Source organism: Mytilus edulis, chromosome 14 (assembly GCF_963676685.1).
Source record: "Mytilus edulis chromosome 14, xbMytEdul2.2, whole genome shotgun sequence".
Classification (NCBI taxonomy): domain Eukaryota; kingdom Metazoa; phylum Mollusca; class Bivalvia; order Mytilida; family Mytilidae; genus Mytilus; species Mytilus edulis.
Genome location: NC_092357.1, coordinates 39,002,293 through 39,020,741, shown reverse-complemented (window position 1 = coordinate 39,020,741; position 18,449 = coordinate 39,002,293). Strand labels below are relative to the sequence as shown.

The following is an 18,449-nucleotide window of genomic DNA, read 5'->3' as shown; positions in this document are numbered from 1 at the left end:
CATATATCATAGTGTCGTTAGACAATTGAACAGATAAAATCTTTATTTCGTATGGTTGGTGTTGCTTCCGGTAAAAGATATAACATACCTTTTCATTTTGAAAAGTTTAACGTAATCTGCAATGAATCTTGATTCATGGTTGTATGATCATAAAATGTAAGTGTAATCTATTTCGCTGTCATTTTAAAATCTTCTTTTCCATTTGATATAATCTCAACATCGGATTGATATATTATCATACGGCATTTCAAGCCTAATTGTTTGGTACTTTGCTTTATCTTATTATTTCAATACCATTAATATTCACTGTATTGCTAATTTAATTGACACAAACTTTTTAGTGATACATTTATAATTATATCTTAAATAAATCGAAGGAAGTTTCTGGTATTTTATATCCGTTTTGAAATTATCCGTGACCTTAAGCTAATTCTACACATTATATTAAATTGTATTCCTATTTGTTTATAACTTTCTTATATAAAGCAACTAAACATAAGCGACTGGTAATTTTGCGTTGGTTTTGAAATTCCCCTTTAATTTCGGCAATTAAGTGCAATTAACTCTATGAAAAGCTAGTTTGAATTGTTGACATATATTAGATATATGTAGTATGTCGACGTTTAAAAATCTATTAGATATAAAAAAAAAAAAAAAAAAAAAAAAAAAAAAAAAAAAGATTTTAACATCTTAATGTACGTATTGTGTACATTCTCACAATTGTTGACATATATATATATAATGTATGTAGTACATGTATGTCGACGTTCAGAAACCTATTAGATATAAAAAAAGAAATATATTTTAACATCTTAATGTACGTTTTGTGTACATTTTCACAATTGTTGACATATATTAGATATATGTAGTATGTCGACGTTTAAAAATCTATTAGATATAAAATAAAAAAAAAAATAAAAAAAAAAATAACATCTTAATGTACGTATTGTTTATATTCTCACAAATGTTGACATAGATCAAAATATATGTACATGTAGCATAAAATTAAAAATGGTTAAACTATATAAAGGTTGCATTGTTCTAATGACGTACTTTTTTATTCCTATTTACAAATACTTTGTGAGAGAATCCAACAAATTTATCAATTTGAAGAATATCTATTTATTTTCCCGACATGATTAATTTTAATGTCAATTTTCCCGTGTGATTCTTTGTATATCATAAGATATAACACTTATCCAAGATCGTGACATGTGATTGGATATACTTTAATTTTTATCTTATTTCGTCTACATTATAATTGATGAAAAGAGAATTTCCTTTTGCAAAAATATAGTCGGTAAACCGGTACAAACAATTTTTCCACTATTCATTTTAGGTTTTCCCTGTAATAATAATGATAGAACAAGGAAAACAAAATGTTACTTTATTAACAAACAAGTCCAAAATGTGCTCTTTTTTTCGGTTCTTTTCGTGACGAAGAAACAATAATTTTCGACTTGCACATCCGAAAAATAAATAAAAATAGAACCGTTCATAGCTATCATATGTTCAAAAAACCCAGATGCATACGAAGATAACAAATCTATGACAACATATAGATTGTAACAAAATGGGTCTTCAAGGAAAACATCCTTTACATTTAATTAGTATCTCTGCGACTGTTGTCTGAACAACATTTCTATCAAATATAATAGTTTATGAATGGTTGCCCACTTGAACTACTTGATCCTAAATGAAAATATAAATATTATTCACATTTTATCAAGTTAGTGGTTTGTACAGAATTAACATTTGTTATAGGTTCACAATTATTATTAATATTATGCTTGTATTCAGGGAAAACAGTCTACAGACAATGCACATTATTAGATCTGAAAAAACAAGAAAACAAAACATAATCATGGTTCAATAACACAATGGCGTGATGACTCAGAGGCGGATTTAGGGGGGGCAGGGGCCCCGGGCCCCCCTTTTTGAGAAAGAATTTGGATGCTTATATAGGGAATCACTGAAGCGTGACTGGAGCGGGCCTCCTCTTAGGTCAGTCAGTGGGCCCCCACTTATGAAAATTTCTGGATCCGCCACTGGATGTATAAATACCAAGCCACGACTAGGGGATACTATCAAACAATAAAACATATACAAAGGCAAATAAAAAGAATGGTATAACACGTTATTTAGAAGATAATTAATATTAATATATATATATAATCTTTAATTCAAGACCATCATGAATTATTTGTTTATTTTATAATTAAGATTATTATAATCATAGACAGGCAGGAAGATAAAATAAAATCATGAAAGCAGTCAAAATAATTGTAGTCTGGTCAATATAAGAATCAACATGATGAAATACATGTCCATATGTTTATTAAAAACAATATCCGTGCACTTTACCATACTATGTAATATAAATTGTGTCAAGTGAATTGTTTCCTATACCGATTGTATTGAATTCGATGTCACACGTGATATATGAGGGTAAGTAAGGGGCTATCAGAATAGAAAAATAATAAGTAAAATGTTCAGAATAAAGAATAAAACAAATAAGGAATAGAGAAATATATGCAAAATAAATAAAAAATAGAGAAATAAGATATAAATTATAGACAATAACAGTACTACGATAGAAAGAAAAGAGAAAAACAGCAAACACAAATAGGAAAAGAGAAAAAAAGGCCTAAAAATTTGAAAACAAAAATGAAGATCTTTATTTAGGCCCTCTTATGTAATCGATCAGCAGTATGGGAAATAAAATTCCAGAATTATAAAAATATGAAAAACCACATGTTAAATAAGACTCCTTATCCGTATTAGTAATCTGGTCTGATATTAGGAAAATCCGTTTGGAACTTTCATTTACTATATAAATACTGAAACACGAACATATACGTATTATATAATATTGGACATAACCTAATCTTGTAAGTAAAGCATACGATAATCTGTATGGGACTTGTTTAAAAAAGAAAATCAAATCATTTAATTAACATCTATTTTAGAAAAATAAATATTACAACACATACCTATTACATGTGCCTGTACATGAATTACAACAAAAGTTTCTTAAATTGTTGGTTTATACATTTAGATATTAAGAAATCATTAAGATTCTAAGTTAAGAAATCATTAAGATTCTAAGTTAAGAAATCATTAAGATTCTAAGTTAAGAAATCATTAAGATTCTAAGTTAAGAAATCATTAAGATTCTAAGTTAAGAAATCATTAAGATTTTAAGTTAAGAAATCATTAAGATTCTAAGGTTATAAATCTCTCAGGAAAAGTGTCTCTTTTTGTCGTATGGTTCCTAACTTTCACATAAAGTGTGTTGCGTCATCCTGATTGAGAAATCCAAGTAAATAATTTAACCTGTAGTTCATAAATAATTGTCAATATGATTTATGGACAGTGTATTATTTATTGATTTTCTTAAGTGAAAACTATTGATACTTTTAAACATAATCTTAATTACCCGCGTGCAAATAATCTTAACACAGTTATTTTACCTCAGATAATAAATATTATTGAAGGAACTTGATTGGGTAAATACATTCGAATAGAGTCACAATTCAAAATATTAAAGAGTACATCAATGAAAAGCTACTAACGCTGACCAATTTGATCGTTTACAATGTAAGTAACCTTTGGAAGTTTCCGTGCATAAACCATTTTCCAGATATTTTATGTCTATTCCTTAACATGGCACTTTCATCATAAACTTTATAAAAGTAAAATTACAAAAATACTGAGCTCCGAGGGAAAAAAAAGGAAAGTCCCTTATCCCCAAAACCCTATAAATAGTCCCCTGCACGTTGTAGTTTATATGATATAAGAATATGAAAACAAGATTTTGATAATAGAATATGTTCTGAAATAATAGTAAAAATGTAGTTCGCTAGGAAGCGTTTGGACATTGAATGTCATACTTAAGGGGGCTCGCGGGTCTAAATCATTTTTATTTATTTAATATAAGATTTCGCTAATCTTTTCTATAAATAAATTTTATCTTATATCTAATAGAAAAATAAAATAAAAAAGAGGGGTCACCGATCATTTACGCTCACAATCTGTCTTCGAAAGAAGCATACATTTTTGTAAAGGTACTTTTTTTCTGTTGAACTAATAGGAGAAAAAGAGGTAATATCGAAATAAAAAAAGAACCTAATTACAGAAATCACTTAAATTTTACAATTATTTAGTTTATGTATAGCTTATTTGAAAACAATGATAAAAAATATAGGTCACCGATGAGTAAAAAAAGATATTTTAATTTTAATGCCATAATAGCATTTTTTCACCAAAGGCAGATAATTTGGAGCTTTTTCAATGATACAATCATTTTAAAAGTCATCTGGGGCCGAACAGAATCGATTTGTTGGGTAAACTTTTGTATCATATCATAGAGTAATAACTAAGAGTGTAATGAATAGAATTTGTTATGAAAAAAACAAACGTTTAATTTTTTGCCGAAATTTTTGTACCCGTGAGCCTCCTTAAGTATTAACGGCTACTTGTAAGTAACAGACAATTTTATTTCTTTAGTCAAGGTTTATTGTAGGACAGATACACTTAAATGTTCCCTTGCTATCTTCTGCATTTTTCTGGAGTATCAACTATAATGAATGTTTTAACTTGTTGTATACCTCTGTGGAACATGTCAATTATCCGACTATGCATGCATCCAGAGTCCAGAGAGAAATATTAATAGAACTGGTTGATTTGTAGCAATGACTTATAATTCAATTCAAATAGTTATAAAGAAAATTCAAACGAATGGTATCCTGACATAAACATTGAATTTAAATGCATCTAGTAGAACGTAAACACATGTAGTTTACCTCCCCCCTAAAAAAAATGATAAAAATGTTATATTTATATATTTTTTTACTTTCTTTCTTTAAATTCTTAGAATTGTCTCAATAGATAATAAGAATTAAACAGTATGTCGTTGCTTGTATATTCCTTAGATAATTTTAAAAATATATACTTTCTTGAATATGTACTTTTGATGTTGAAAAATAATTGTCGATCAGTTTCGTCAGTCACATCGGTTTCCTGTTAATGTTGTTGACTTTTATATCAGAAGAATAACTCTCTGTATTTGGCAAAACTTTTAGGCATATTTGATCTACAATGTTCTTCAACTTCGTTCTTTATTTTACCTTTTTATTTTTATTTTATTTGAGCGTCAATGATGAGTGTTTTGCAAACAAAACACGCGCTTGGCGCAAATATAAAATTTATATCCTGGTATCTATTATGAGTTTATTAATTTGGCGTCATCGGGTTTGTCATTGTATTTATCAAATTTACCTATTTTTGAAGGTTACAGTACAATAACTGGCTTATGACATGTACTATATAGTTAAGTCAGCTATAACAGGTATTATATATTTTTACAGGGAAGACATAATGGGAATTTGTTTTGGTTGGCTTAGTAGAGGGAACCTTCTTTCTCATCAAAACCCTCCCCCACTAGATCGTGAAGAAACATATAAAGATTGTAAAATATATTTTCATGAAAGCCATGAAAAGGCTGATCAACTACAGCAGAAGTTTGTAAGCATGTTTTTTATTAGCTTTAAATGTTTTACATCTGATTAATTTAAGTGTTTTTTCATTGCTTTTAATTTGTGAGTTTTCCCTTTCGAAATAAATGTTAGCACTATCAGTCTTGGTGCTAAATTTGCGCAAATCATTAGTTTAAAATAATTGTTAAACGCGTTTCCTATGTGACTTTTCATTATAAATATTTGTCCATAAATTGTTCGTGTTTTATTTCTCTCGATAGCCATTTCGGTAATTTGTTAAGAAGAACTTAAATTAATTAAAGTTTTTAATCAACATTTTGTAAGATTATGAAAGATTTGACAAGTCTGGCAATAATTTTTAAGATAACATTGTGTATATCTATAAGGCAAACAAAGTAATACAGAGTATAAGGAATATTGAAAAAGCAAAAAAGAAAGCTGAAGAAGAATTAAGAAAGTCAAAAAAGACAAAACCGCTGAAAGATAAGGAAGCGGAGGAAATAGTCAAAAATATACAAAAGGTATGTACATTTTTAAGAGGGGTTACCCAACACTTTGACTGTTATACATTTGGTTTGTTTAATTTTCGTAAATCTTGATACAATAGTTACTATGATCTGTTGATAAACATACAAGAATTGCATGAAATTTGAACCATACAATTTACAGGACTACTTTTATTGGATACACGTACAAAGTAGTTTGACAAACACTCGTTTTAACACCGGTATACTACTGTTGCCTAGAATTATTGAGAAGCTAGCCTCTCTTTACAAATAGAATGTGATCACAATTTCAGCTGATTTTTTATATAGTTACCCTCTTTGTGTTTTTTGTACCCCTTAAGTATCCTGTCAAATAGTTATGGAAAAGGTTTCTCGATGATGAACACATTAAAATTAATACAGGTAATAAGAATATTTTCTTTCAAAAGAGATAGAACAAGTTTTTTTCTATAATAAAAAAAACGACATCGTCAAAAACTCTTAGAGTTTGTTTATAACAAATAAATATTCGTATGGTTGATAATCCGAAAATGGTTCATCATCGGCGGCAAACAAAAATATAAAATATACTTAAAATTCCTTTACCGCAAATCGGTGACGTTAAAAGTTACGTTGTACAATTTTACTTCTGTCGCTTTGGATTGTACAAAAAAATGAATCTTTGTTTTTTCATGTTCCTTTTTTGATCTATCTTTTGACTCCTATGCATAGTGTGTTTTAGTTAATAAATATTTGTCGCTCCAAATCATGGTCTGTTGACCATGGTTATTGTTGGTCTCTCTGTATATTTTAAGCTATGGTAATTGTATGTCGTTCTATTATAGGATGTTTTTGCATTTGTTTTTTTCAAAAATAAATAGATCTGTTTTGATAAGCAGGATAGTTCTAAGATTGCAACAGAAAATCAAAATAATCAAAACGACATTAAGAGTTCGACATATTGACTGCAACTTTATTCAAGTGTGTTTATAGCATATCGTTACATACATTGTTCTTAGTTTAGCTGAGCAAGTAGCGATCGCAACAGTGAAAAAACTAACAACGATTTTCGAGAAAAAAACGAGAAGGTCAAATCGAAAAAAATATCATCCAAAACATATAAATTACTGTAAATATTGGTCCATTGATCAAGTTAATAAGACGAAATACATCTATTAAGAATAACATTTTGTAACAGAAATAAAATTGCGATATTTGAATGTAAGCTGTAAGCAATTCGTCTCCTAGTTTGATGGTGGAAGACATCGCATTTGTCGTTTGCGTAACATATTTTTTACATGCATTTTAAATTAAAGCGAACATCATAAATATTAATTTTGTATTAGGTTTTGACTTCTTTTACTTTTTAGGAAAACGATTGGTTAAAAAGATCTCGCAATACAATCACAGATGTACTTTCCAAGCTAAATGACGTCAATGAACATGAATCTCGTTTTATGGGTGAACAACCAAATCAAACAAATTACGACACATTGATTGGTAAACTAAAAACCGATGTTATGACTTTGATAAATCTTAGAATAAAACAAATAACAACCTCACCAAGTTGTACATCCTTAGACGCACCAAGTATTGACAGCGAAACAGATGAGCCAAGTGAGAAAAGTAGTAATAGTTCTGGTATCAGTTCAAAACACGTTAGTGAAATCGAGGCAAATCACGGTGTTGGATCTGATGACACATGTGATATTGATGAACGTCAAGGCAGACCCGATCGTCATAAACGCCAGATGCAAGATTTTATATTGCTTTATGAGTGTGCATTGATATTGAAAACTGTACAAGACGACTTTTCAAAAATATACTTGTTGATAAAGGGGAAAATGTGCAAAGTAAAAATATAAGAATTGTCATAGAGGATATCATTAGTATGTATCATGTATATATGATTGTATCGTCAAAAAACTAATTAAAATGAATGCTTCCTTAGTCAATATTCACGAACCCTAGAAATTTATAGAAAGTCATGAGATGTATCCGCTAATGAGAATTAGCAACACAGATAGGATTTTTCCCTGGGTCAATTTTATTTTTCGCCAACTGTTTCGCTCAAACACTATTTTTCTTCATTTTCAATTCTTATTCAGCCAACTTATTAACTTAAATAGTACACTTATCACTTAACATTTTAAAATAATATCAGTTCGAAGAATTGTTGACTTTTATGATTCTTCAAATCTATTTTGTTTAAATTACGTAGTTATAAATAGACTCTCAATGAAAAAAAAAACAAACATTTACTGTTTAGAAGATACTGTAAAATTGCAAAAAAATATAGATCAGGAAATCATCATTTGTTTACTTTTTGGAACATGGAAGTGATCTTCTAGAAGTTTATTGGATACTTCGTGTCTAGTTGAAGGATAGAGACTAAAGTCCGATTTCTTTTTTTTTTAACTATTTGAATATTTTTCTTCATAACAAATTTATTTTCATCATAAACCACCATTAAAAGAAAAAGTTGAGACTTAAATAAATGTTTTGAACACGTTGTCATGTGTACTTTTGTTTGTCTGTTTGTCTTTTTCATTTTTAGCTATGGCGTTGTCAATTTATTACCGATTTATGAGTTTGGCTGTGCCTCTTGTATCTTTCGTCCCTCTTTTTTTATACTGTTCAATTGGATTTTATACATAAAACAAAATAAGGGAGGAAGATGGTCTCCATCTGCATGATTTGAATACGCGTATGTGTTTGTCGGTTATACCATTTAATTAGCAGTGGCTGTATGGGTCGACCTGTGTATCTTATCAGCATTTAATCCTTGTTAAGTGTTGGTTTCAATTTATATGAGTGTTTTTAAGTATTTTTAATCATGATTTACATATAGTCTTTGTAAGTGTATTTTATGCGACGCAATACAAATTAATCACGAAGCTTGATTTCACTATTTGATTGATTGGTTAGTAAAATGTGCATTATGGGAATGTTTTAATGCTGTTGAAAAATGAGGGTCATTATCCATTAAAGAATTTGAAACCAGACTGGACTTATTTTGACCAGACAGAAGCAAAGTGTATTATATAGAACTGAACTTTTCTTCAGTAAATTTATTACTCGATTGAATCTTTAATTTTGTGGTAGCTATGACAGTTTATTTTAATAATTATCCACTAGGGTTCAAATAAAGTTGCTGCAAGCAATTATAGGCAACTGTACGGCCTTTCAAAAATTGAAAAAAAAACATATCATACCGTGCAGTTGGGTATAAAAAGCCCCGACATGAAATGTGCAACAATTTAAAGGTTTTTATAAAAACGAATAATGCCACTTATATATCGCAATAATTAAACTCTAAATTTCATCTATTCAACAAAATTCGCAATAATGAAGGCGTGCAATAATTTCTGGGTTTACAATATATAATCGTATTCAATAATGCTATGGTCAGGTGGTCTGTTTGTTAGCCTAGGTTTCCAGCAATTCTCTGCTGGTAGTCAACAGTCAGATGGAGTTTATCTAATCCACGAATCGTCCTCAGGTAATCAAAGCTATTCTTCTTATCTTGCTGAATTATATTTAAACTCGAGAATACTAGTTTCAGTCCCTCTGACCTAGCCGTCTCCAATAAAGCTGTATAATTAGCTCGAGCAATCGATTGTACCAAGGCTGCTTGTGCTGTTGCATTCTGACTTATTTCTTTGGCTTCATTTTCTATTTCCGCTACCTTAAAAGAGATTTAAAGTATTTGTTAGTTATTTTTATTCTGTTGGAGATAGATCACTTCATTTTAAACCAGGAGATATTTTTAAAACCCTCCTTCAAATTATAGATTTCAATTTAGATATAACGCAAGTATATCTTAAAATTCCTTTTCCAATTCTTCGTACGTTATCCCTGGACTAGAAACTCGTTTCATAAAGAAAGATGTTTTAAACAAATTTTTAATACTGGTATCTATGATAGGCGTATTTCCATTGTCAAGCGAACTGTATTTAAGATTTCAAATAAAGGAGAAGATATTATTTGATGAAATAACATACATTTTTAGTTCATGTATAGCCTCTAGCTAATTATAATGCCCACACTGATGATGTCATACTAAAATGACACTAGGGTAATACTTTTGTACGCCACCCCCATGTTTCGTTAGGCAAGACTCGTCTGTGACCGTGCAGTTGGAAAAGTTTTAAAAATCATATCAGTCACGAAGCTGCAAAGCACATTTTTTTGCTGTTCATAACAGAATAAACCCCGTTGGGAAAAGGTGATGACATGTGTTCAATGATGCACACGACTAGTCAAAACAGCATGTGTAACTGTCTCGACTAACGTTTTATAATGCTTCCTGAGTGACATGTATACTGTAAACCAACTTATTTTCGCTGAAACTTTATTTCGCGTTTAGCCCTTTCTAGCCCATTTCGCGGCAATTTAAATTCGCGATTCTCAATTTTACTGTATATACATGATGTATTTTAAAGTAAGGAAAAATCCAAGTTTTCATATTCGCAACGATTTATATTCGCGATATTTTTTATTCGCGAAAATCGCGAAAATGAATCGCTCGCAAAAATAAATTGATTTACAGTATATATTATCGTGTATGAGATTGACTTCACCTTTTGGTTAGTTTCCTTCCTTACGATAACAGCTTTCTGTTTTAACTTCTCCTCATCATTTTGTTCCTTTAGAGTAGATGCTCGTATAAACTGGTTCTCAACTTCGGAAGGAATCTTAATTTTCCCCAACTGGAAATATTTAACTTCAACATTCAGTCCTCTGTGAGATCGTGAACAAACTGTCACACAATTTGTACATACTGGAATAAAATATAACTTCATGTTAAAGAGATGCCATAGATGTCAAAGGGACATTTAACCTCCATATATTCTCCCAAACTGGAAATATTTTACCTAAGCATTCAGTCCTCTCTGTGATAGTGTAAAAACTGTCAAACAAGTTGTAAATACTCGAATAAAAATAATAGCATGTATTAAAAGATCTAGAGAGGTGAGAAATGCATTTAAAATCATAAGTCTGAAAAAAAATTGAAAACGCAATTGTTAAAAAATGCAACGAATAAAACGACAAACAACTGTGCAACATAGAAACGAAGCACTGAACAATATATATCCCATCAATATTTTGATGGTGGTCTAGGAGGCTCCGGAAGTATCAGCATATCCTCCTCCGCATTTGGCCTCTGCGTTAACATTTGAAGAAATTAAGCATGTAAATAGAAACCTTGTTTATTAATGGAACACTTTGCAGAAAAACAGAAAATTAATTAATACTTAGTATGACTATTTTTCTGATAATATTCCTTGCAATTGTCATATCAGCACGGTGTATCTAGCTAAACGCTATCTAAAACCGAAATAAAAAGAACATACATTAACGGTCATGTCTAGATATGCTATGCATGTACTTAATTTTGTATGTACATCTTTTTTATGCTTACATGGGTTGGTTTGGTCACAATAACTGTTACAGCATGTACCTCCTAGTCTCTCCCGAACAGATTTCCAAACTGTTTGTTCAATTTCTGACCTGTTGTTAATCAATTCTCTAACATTGTATACAGTTATTGCACCCTAAAAAAAACATGATATGTTCTAAGAGCAAGAAGACGTGGTACATGTGTGATTACCAATGAAACAGTTATCCGACAAAGTTTTAATTGATCTAAGTAAATATAGACAACCACAAGCCCTTTAATGATGAGTAAAACTCATACCGTATACCTTGATGGTTGACAAAATTAGGGACGCATAGTTTCCTAGTAAAATTGGTTATCATGAGAGGTACATGTAGTGAATACCACGAATTCCTATCACAGTGCAGACAAGCTTAAGTCAACTTCTATAAACAGGTAATAAGGACTTTTTGTTAGACCTTTAAACGGTTGTATAAAAAAGAAGATGTGGTATGATTGCCAATGAGACAACTATCCAAACTAGGCCAAAATGACACAGACATTAACAACTAAAGGTCACTGTACGGCCTTCAACAATGAGCAAAGCCCTATTTTCTGCTAAACAAACATTGCAACAAACGGTTATATGCAATCTAAACGCAAAATAAAATCCCTAATAGAAGTTTTTGTTTTGCCCTCAAGGAACATTAGTCGTCGTCAACTTGAGTTATTTTGATTTTGGTAATAACGGCAATTGAAAAGACGATAATGACACTTTTGACATACACAGTCATAAGCATGATAAAGGAACTTTTGTAAATGAAGATAATTGTTGATGCATTAGGAATTAATAACAACACAAATTGCATCAAACGATTATGTTCAGACGTACGATTATGTTCAGACGTGAAATGAAATTTTCGAACGGCTCATGATAACAATGTGAATGATACCATTCGCCATGAAAATCTATGACCATTTCAGTCGTCGGAAAACTAGTGTCGATTACGGGTGGCGACCTTGTTACTTAGTCCTTAGTTTTCTATGTTGTGCTATGTGTAGTATTATGTGTCTGTTTGTCTCTTTTCCTTTTTATCCATGGCGTTGTCAGTTTATTTTCGATCTATGAGTTTGACTTTCCCTCTGGTATCTTTCTGCTCTCTTTTGATTCACCAATTACATGTAGTATCATTTTTCTTACCGATTTAACATCTAAATGTTGTGCATGAATTTGTAACATCTAAATGTTGTGCATGAATTTGTAACATCTAGATGTTGTGCATGAATTTGTAACATCTAAATGTTGTACATGAATTTGTAACATCTAAATGTTGTGCATGAATTTGTAACATCTAAATGTTGTGCATGAATTTGTAACATCTAAATGTTGTGCATGAATTTGTAACATTATTTCTTAATCTGATATATCACCTACTTTTACTGCATCTAATGCACTGGACTTCATAACTTCTTTATAGCCTAGATCGTACGCATCATGAAGACTAACCAATTCATTCTTCCTTATAACATACTGGAAGTGAGCTGAGAACTGAACCTATAAAATAGTTAATTAGGCCATAAAAAAAATAGGTTTGTTTGCCCAAACCCTACCTAACCAGAAAAAACCTGCCTACTCAAATTCTTTTTTTGTCCTCATTTGAAAAAGTTTTTTTTTAATCAGATAGACATGAAGACTAATGAACATCCAATACTTCAATTTCTTTTTAAAAAAAAAAGAAAATGCCTACCTACCTACCCACTGCCTCAACCTTGGATAGGGTTTGGGCAAACCAAAATATTTTTAATTGTGGCCTTAAATTATATTATTTGAACACAAACGAAGCTTGCTGTCTGAATGGATTGGTGAATTGTCAGTTTTGATACTACGATTACAGCACTATTGGTCTTTGTATGGCGGTTTCATTTTTTTTTTAACTAATTGCGAAGTATCTTGAAAAGCCATAGCCTTCGATAGAAACACTAACAATATTAGTTAATGAATATTAGATATTATAAAAAAAGAAGATGTGGTATGATTGCCAATGAGACAACTATCCACAAAAGACCAAAATGACACAGACATCAACAACTGTATAGCACCGTACGGCCTTCAACAATAAGCAAAGCCATTAGAGTCGATTACACCTTCAATGTGCAATGATCGAACTCAAAACCTACGTGTTGACAGGCAAGTAACATAGTTGTCATCTACATTTATTTGTATAATACTTTAAAGATTCAAAAATGTATGCCAGAAGGCTGGTAAACTGCTATGGTCACTTGTCCACCGAGTCACTCAAAAGCAACTGAGTAAGTAAGATCACCAACATTACCAAATAGAAGTAATTTACAATGCGTATACACAGATCAATCTGAAAAAATATCGTTCGAAAATGACATTAATTTTAATCAAAGGAAAGAGACCGATTAGTAAAGACGACTGAAATAAAAATTGGTTGACAAGACATTTAACAAAAATGATGAATTTATAAGGTTATTTTCAGTATTATCATTATTAATATACCAAACTTATTGTCTCAGGCTGGTTTAAGCTAAAACATGTGGTAATGTTAGTGCATGTATGTGTTTTTGTTTAATTCCTTAAATTATTCTTGTATACAAAAGATGCATCACGCTACTTACCAAGTTAACTGAGTGATCAAGTGCACAGGACATAGAACATAGGCTAACGTAATTGCAGCAAAATCGTCAAAAAAACATTTCTTTAAACTAAAAATAAACAATCTATTTCTGAAACAACTTACCTCCAATTTGTCAGAAGAAAATACTTTTGCGTTGTCTATATCAACTTCATGGAGATCTGCTGGAAATATTTTAAATTCAAAATCTGGACCAATAAAGTATCTCCCGCCATCGTATACTTCTGTTTTGTCAACACTTCCTGTGGATTTCTGCCGTCTCAAACCATACTGGAATAGATTCAATTAAAAACATATCACCCTTTTGGAGCACGTGAGAGCATAATAGTTTTTCGTTTTGTTCAGTCTTTATTTTTGTGTGTTGTGTTTTGTGTACTGTTGCTTATCTGGTTTTTTTTTCCTTTTTTAACCATGGCATTGTTAGTTTATTTTCGAATTATGAATTTGAATGCCCCATTTGTGTATTTCGTCGCTCTCTTTCTTAATCAATATTTTAACATATTACTGTATTAGGTATTTTTTTTAATTATTGGTCATGATACAAGCAGATATAACAATACTATGCTAACCTATCTTTGTGACTTTTACAGGAACCCTGTTTTAGTGAATATTTTGTTTTGAAGCCTAGATATTCCAATATATCTAACAATGAGTTTTCACACTAGTTACACCAGCAGAGGCTTAAGATGCCTAACTTATAATTAGACCTACCGAATTCGACTATTTACCGGATTTGTTATTACATAAGCAACACGACGGGTGCCACATGTGGAGCAGGATCTGTTTACCCTTCCGGAGCACCTGAGATAACCCTTAGTTTTTGGTGGGGTTCGTGTTGCTTATTCTTAAGTTGTCTATGTTGTGTAATGTGTACTATTGTTCGTTTGTTTGTCTTTTTCATTATTAACCATGGCGTTGTCAGTTTATTTTCGATATATGAGTTTGACTGTCCTTCTGGTATCTTTCGTCCCTCTCTTTTATAAGTAAACTCGTGAGTCGAGACTAAACTGGTAACGCCATAGCAAAAAAAACGTAAAACGACAAAACGAGATACAACAGTAAACGACACACTACATAGTAAATAAATAACTGATCAATACGAACCCACCCAAAAGAAAACAAATAGGGGCGACCTCAGATAATCCGGTTGGTTAAATAGATCTTGCTCTTAAAACATTACTCACCTTTCATTGGTCTAAGGTAGACAATCCAACGATTTAAACGTCGCTTCCCCGATTTCAAATTCATTTCGCTTTATCGGTTAATGGCATACTTAAAAATAATTATTTTGAATCGCTTCCTTATAATTCTCTAGTTTTACTTTAAATGCTTTCACCAAGGAGTTATACTACATGTATCTCCGATACTTTATCATTTATAACCTCGGACCACTTGTCATGCTTCTAAATTCTCTTATGTTTTTTTTTTCTTTTATTCTCTTAGTGAATTAAATTTTCGACATACACGGTGTCACTGACACTGAATTTGATTGATTATTTACAGTAATTTGGAACTCCAAGGTAAATTTAAAAAGGGGGAAATTCATAAAGCCTGACAATTAAAATACGCTATACAACATTAATCATCAGAACAAAGGGAAAGCAACTGTTATATTCCTGACAACGTACATGGAATTTCCGAAGAAATATATCATGTATATGTTAAGTATGGTTGGAATGAGGTCGAACAAATCTTTTGTTTATTAGCGTTATATACTGCTGTTATTATCGTTTGCATTTGTATCAAAATTAACATAATAAGCTTATACTTTGTCATAATGTTAAAACAGGTTAACTCGGGTATAAAAATAGACGAACAGGCAAATAACATTCAACCAAACACAACACTATTCTATATTCTAAATTTGTTTGAAAATTATTATCTACTGTTTGCCCATTACTCTCTATTCTGTAAACCCCACCCCGGAACTCATCAATACATGGATACATATAATTTCTTTCATTTAACATTTTTCAGAAAACATGTTGTTGAGCGTGTACTTGTTTGTTTCCTAAGGCTTCCGCTATGAAAATAAAAACGTAGAAAAATAAACCCTTGATCAGCTGTTTTAGTGATATCTCATATTCGATATTCGACCGTGTAAATAGATATTCTTTTATACATCTGTACTTTGCAATTATGAATATGAATTGGTCGGAGTTTTTTTTTTTCATTTTGTAAAATATTATCTAAGATGGTGACCCATAGTTGTTTATATCTACGTCATTCACACGTCAGTTGATAGTTATCTCATTGGAAATCAAACCATATTCATTATTGTTTTTGTTTAAATAGAAACCTAAATAACGTAATGAGAAGTTATTTTTACATTCCACTTTATTTCAACATAAAGGTTATTTGTCATATTTTTATAAAACGCAAAGGAAATGTTCAGTAAACTACAGTTTAGCTGGAGACGACATGTATAGAGATACAAATGTATAGGGGGTGAGGTATGAGTGCCAATGAGACAACTCTCGATCCACGTAAAATCAATATAAAAAATGGTCTATATGTTTTACATATAAAATTATTGAAGCAGAAAAAACTATTGCAGTTTTACTGCGGTAACAAAGATATTGTGAAATTTGCAAATCCTGTAAACTTTTATGTTATCAAAACAATTGTGTACGGTCTTTTTGCTCTCTAGCATTTGTCTAGTGGAAAAAAGTAAAATCACAAAAATACTGAACTTAGAGGAAAATCAATTTAGTAATCCTATTGACAATCATATCACATCTTTTTCATTTGTAATTTAAATTGACTTTCAAGAATAATTTTGAATCGAACAGCTCTTAAAAGACTGAACAATAAAATATGCAGTAATTTTGAGTGTTTTGTCATTCCATAAGACTTCCAGTAAAATTAGTACTGTCTAGTTTATTTGACTTCAGTCAATTAAGATATGTTCTGTCAATGTGCAGACAGTTACTCAAACAGCGTAATAACAGAACTTTACTGAATTCAACCGAATTGTCGAGACGGTATGGACAGTACGGAATAAAAAAAAATTACCAAAAAATGAACTCTGAATTAAATTCAAAACGGAAAGTCCCAAATCAAATGACAGAATCAAAAGCTCAAGCAATCAAACGATTGGATAACAATTGTAATATTCCTGACTTGGTACAGGCATTTTCTTATGTAGAATATACTCAATCGATTTTTCTGGAAACTGAATGAGAGACTATACATGACTTGATTTTCCATTATATTGAATTTTCGCTTTCGTTTCCGTTCATATCAATGGTTAAAAAATAACCTGATAATTCAATTCGGTTGTTGGATTAATAAGTGTTTGCCGTTCAGCACAAACAAAATTTTTCACAGAAAGGGTAATGTGATATTATTTCAAGGTTATTCGATATTATGTATCGTCCTGTGAAGGTGGTACCTAACACTACAGGGAGATAACTGTGTAAAGTCAGCTGAACATTTTAATTACGTTGCGTTGTTAAAGGAATATTAAGCTTCTCAATGATCAAAATTAGTGTTTGTCAAACTGCTATATAACCAGTGTAATTTGTCTGATAAAATGGTTTGTTCAATTTTTTTTTATTTTTTATATTTTTGTTAAAGGGTCAAAGTAAATACTTTGTCAAAATTTTATAAAAATTAAACGAGCCAAATTAATTTTAGGGAAGGTGTTGGGTACCACCTTAAGCTTGATTTATAAACCTAATATAATAGGAGGATCATTAAACTATAAAATAAATCTCACCTCGTAATAGTCCAAATAACTATACGATGCAATTATGAGAATACTAATTAATCCAAGAATAGCAGCTACAATTGATACAATCACTTTAATTACGCCCGACGACATAATTAGCTCGTGTAAAGATCAAACTTTTACATCTACTTTACATTTATTTGTATCCGGTGTGTCAATAAACTATATGAGGTTAATTATTATGATGCGTAATTGTATATTATTCGTTAATCACAGTAAATTATAATATACATAGTTGTCTGCATATACAAGCTTTTTAATGACTGTTTGAGACTGTAACTATGCTTATTTATAAGCGATATTTCCTGATTGTAACGCCCAAATATGTACCTTATCGGAATGAAATTAATATATTTTGAGATTAACTTTTATTAAGATTAGGTTATTTATTTATTATCTAATACAATAGAGATCCAAATAGAGGCATCACATATTGACCATTATCCTTTAGAAGCACCCAAATTAACCAACCGTTTTTGATCGGGTTCATTTTGTTGAGGATTTATTTGTTGTGTTAATGTTTAATCGTTTTTTTGTAATTTTGTCAATAAATTGTCAGTTTGTTTCGACGTATAAGTTTGAATATCCATTTAGTATCGTTCTTCTCACTTTCTCAGACAATATTTCACTATCCACCGAAAGGTAAAAATCTGTGACTCAAATTGGGATCACTGCACATGCGTAAAATTGAAA

The 18,449-nt window shown here is 30.7% G+C and overlaps 2 protein-coding genes across 2 annotated transcripts; one reads left to right on the top strand and one right to left on the bottom strand.

Annotated features, from left to right (window-relative positions):
- Positions 1 to 2,763: 2,763 nt before the first annotated feature.
- Positions 2,764 to 8,286, top strand: LOC139503481 (histone-binding protein N1/N2-like). The gene is made up of 4 exons (XM_071293273.1): positions 2,764 to 2,891; positions 5,370 to 5,526; positions 5,885 to 6,019; positions 7,354 to 8,286. The coding sequence occupies exons 2-4, from the start codon at positions 5,380 to 5,382 to the stop codon at positions 7,846 to 7,848; spliced, it is 777 nt and encodes a 258-aa protein (XP_071149374.1). The 5' UTR covers positions 2,764 to 2,891; positions 5,370 to 5,379; the 3' UTR covers positions 7,849 to 8,286.
- A 1,005-nt stretch (positions 8,287 to 9,291) lies between these two features.
- LOC139503479 (uncharacterized) lies at positions 9,292 to 18,021 on the bottom strand. The gene is made up of 6 exons (XM_071293271.1): positions 17,745 to 18,021; positions 14,129 to 14,293; positions 12,799 to 12,918; positions 11,409 to 11,541; positions 10,567 to 10,766; positions 9,292 to 9,671 (listed from the first exon to the last, which is right to left on the bottom strand). The coding sequence occupies exons 1-6, from the start codon at positions 17,847 to 17,849 to the stop codon at positions 9,408 to 9,410; spliced, it is 987 nt and encodes a 328-aa protein (XP_071149372.1). The 5' UTR covers positions 17,850 to 18,021; the 3' UTR covers positions 9,292 to 9,407.
- Positions 18,022 to 18,449: the final 428 nt, after the last annotated feature.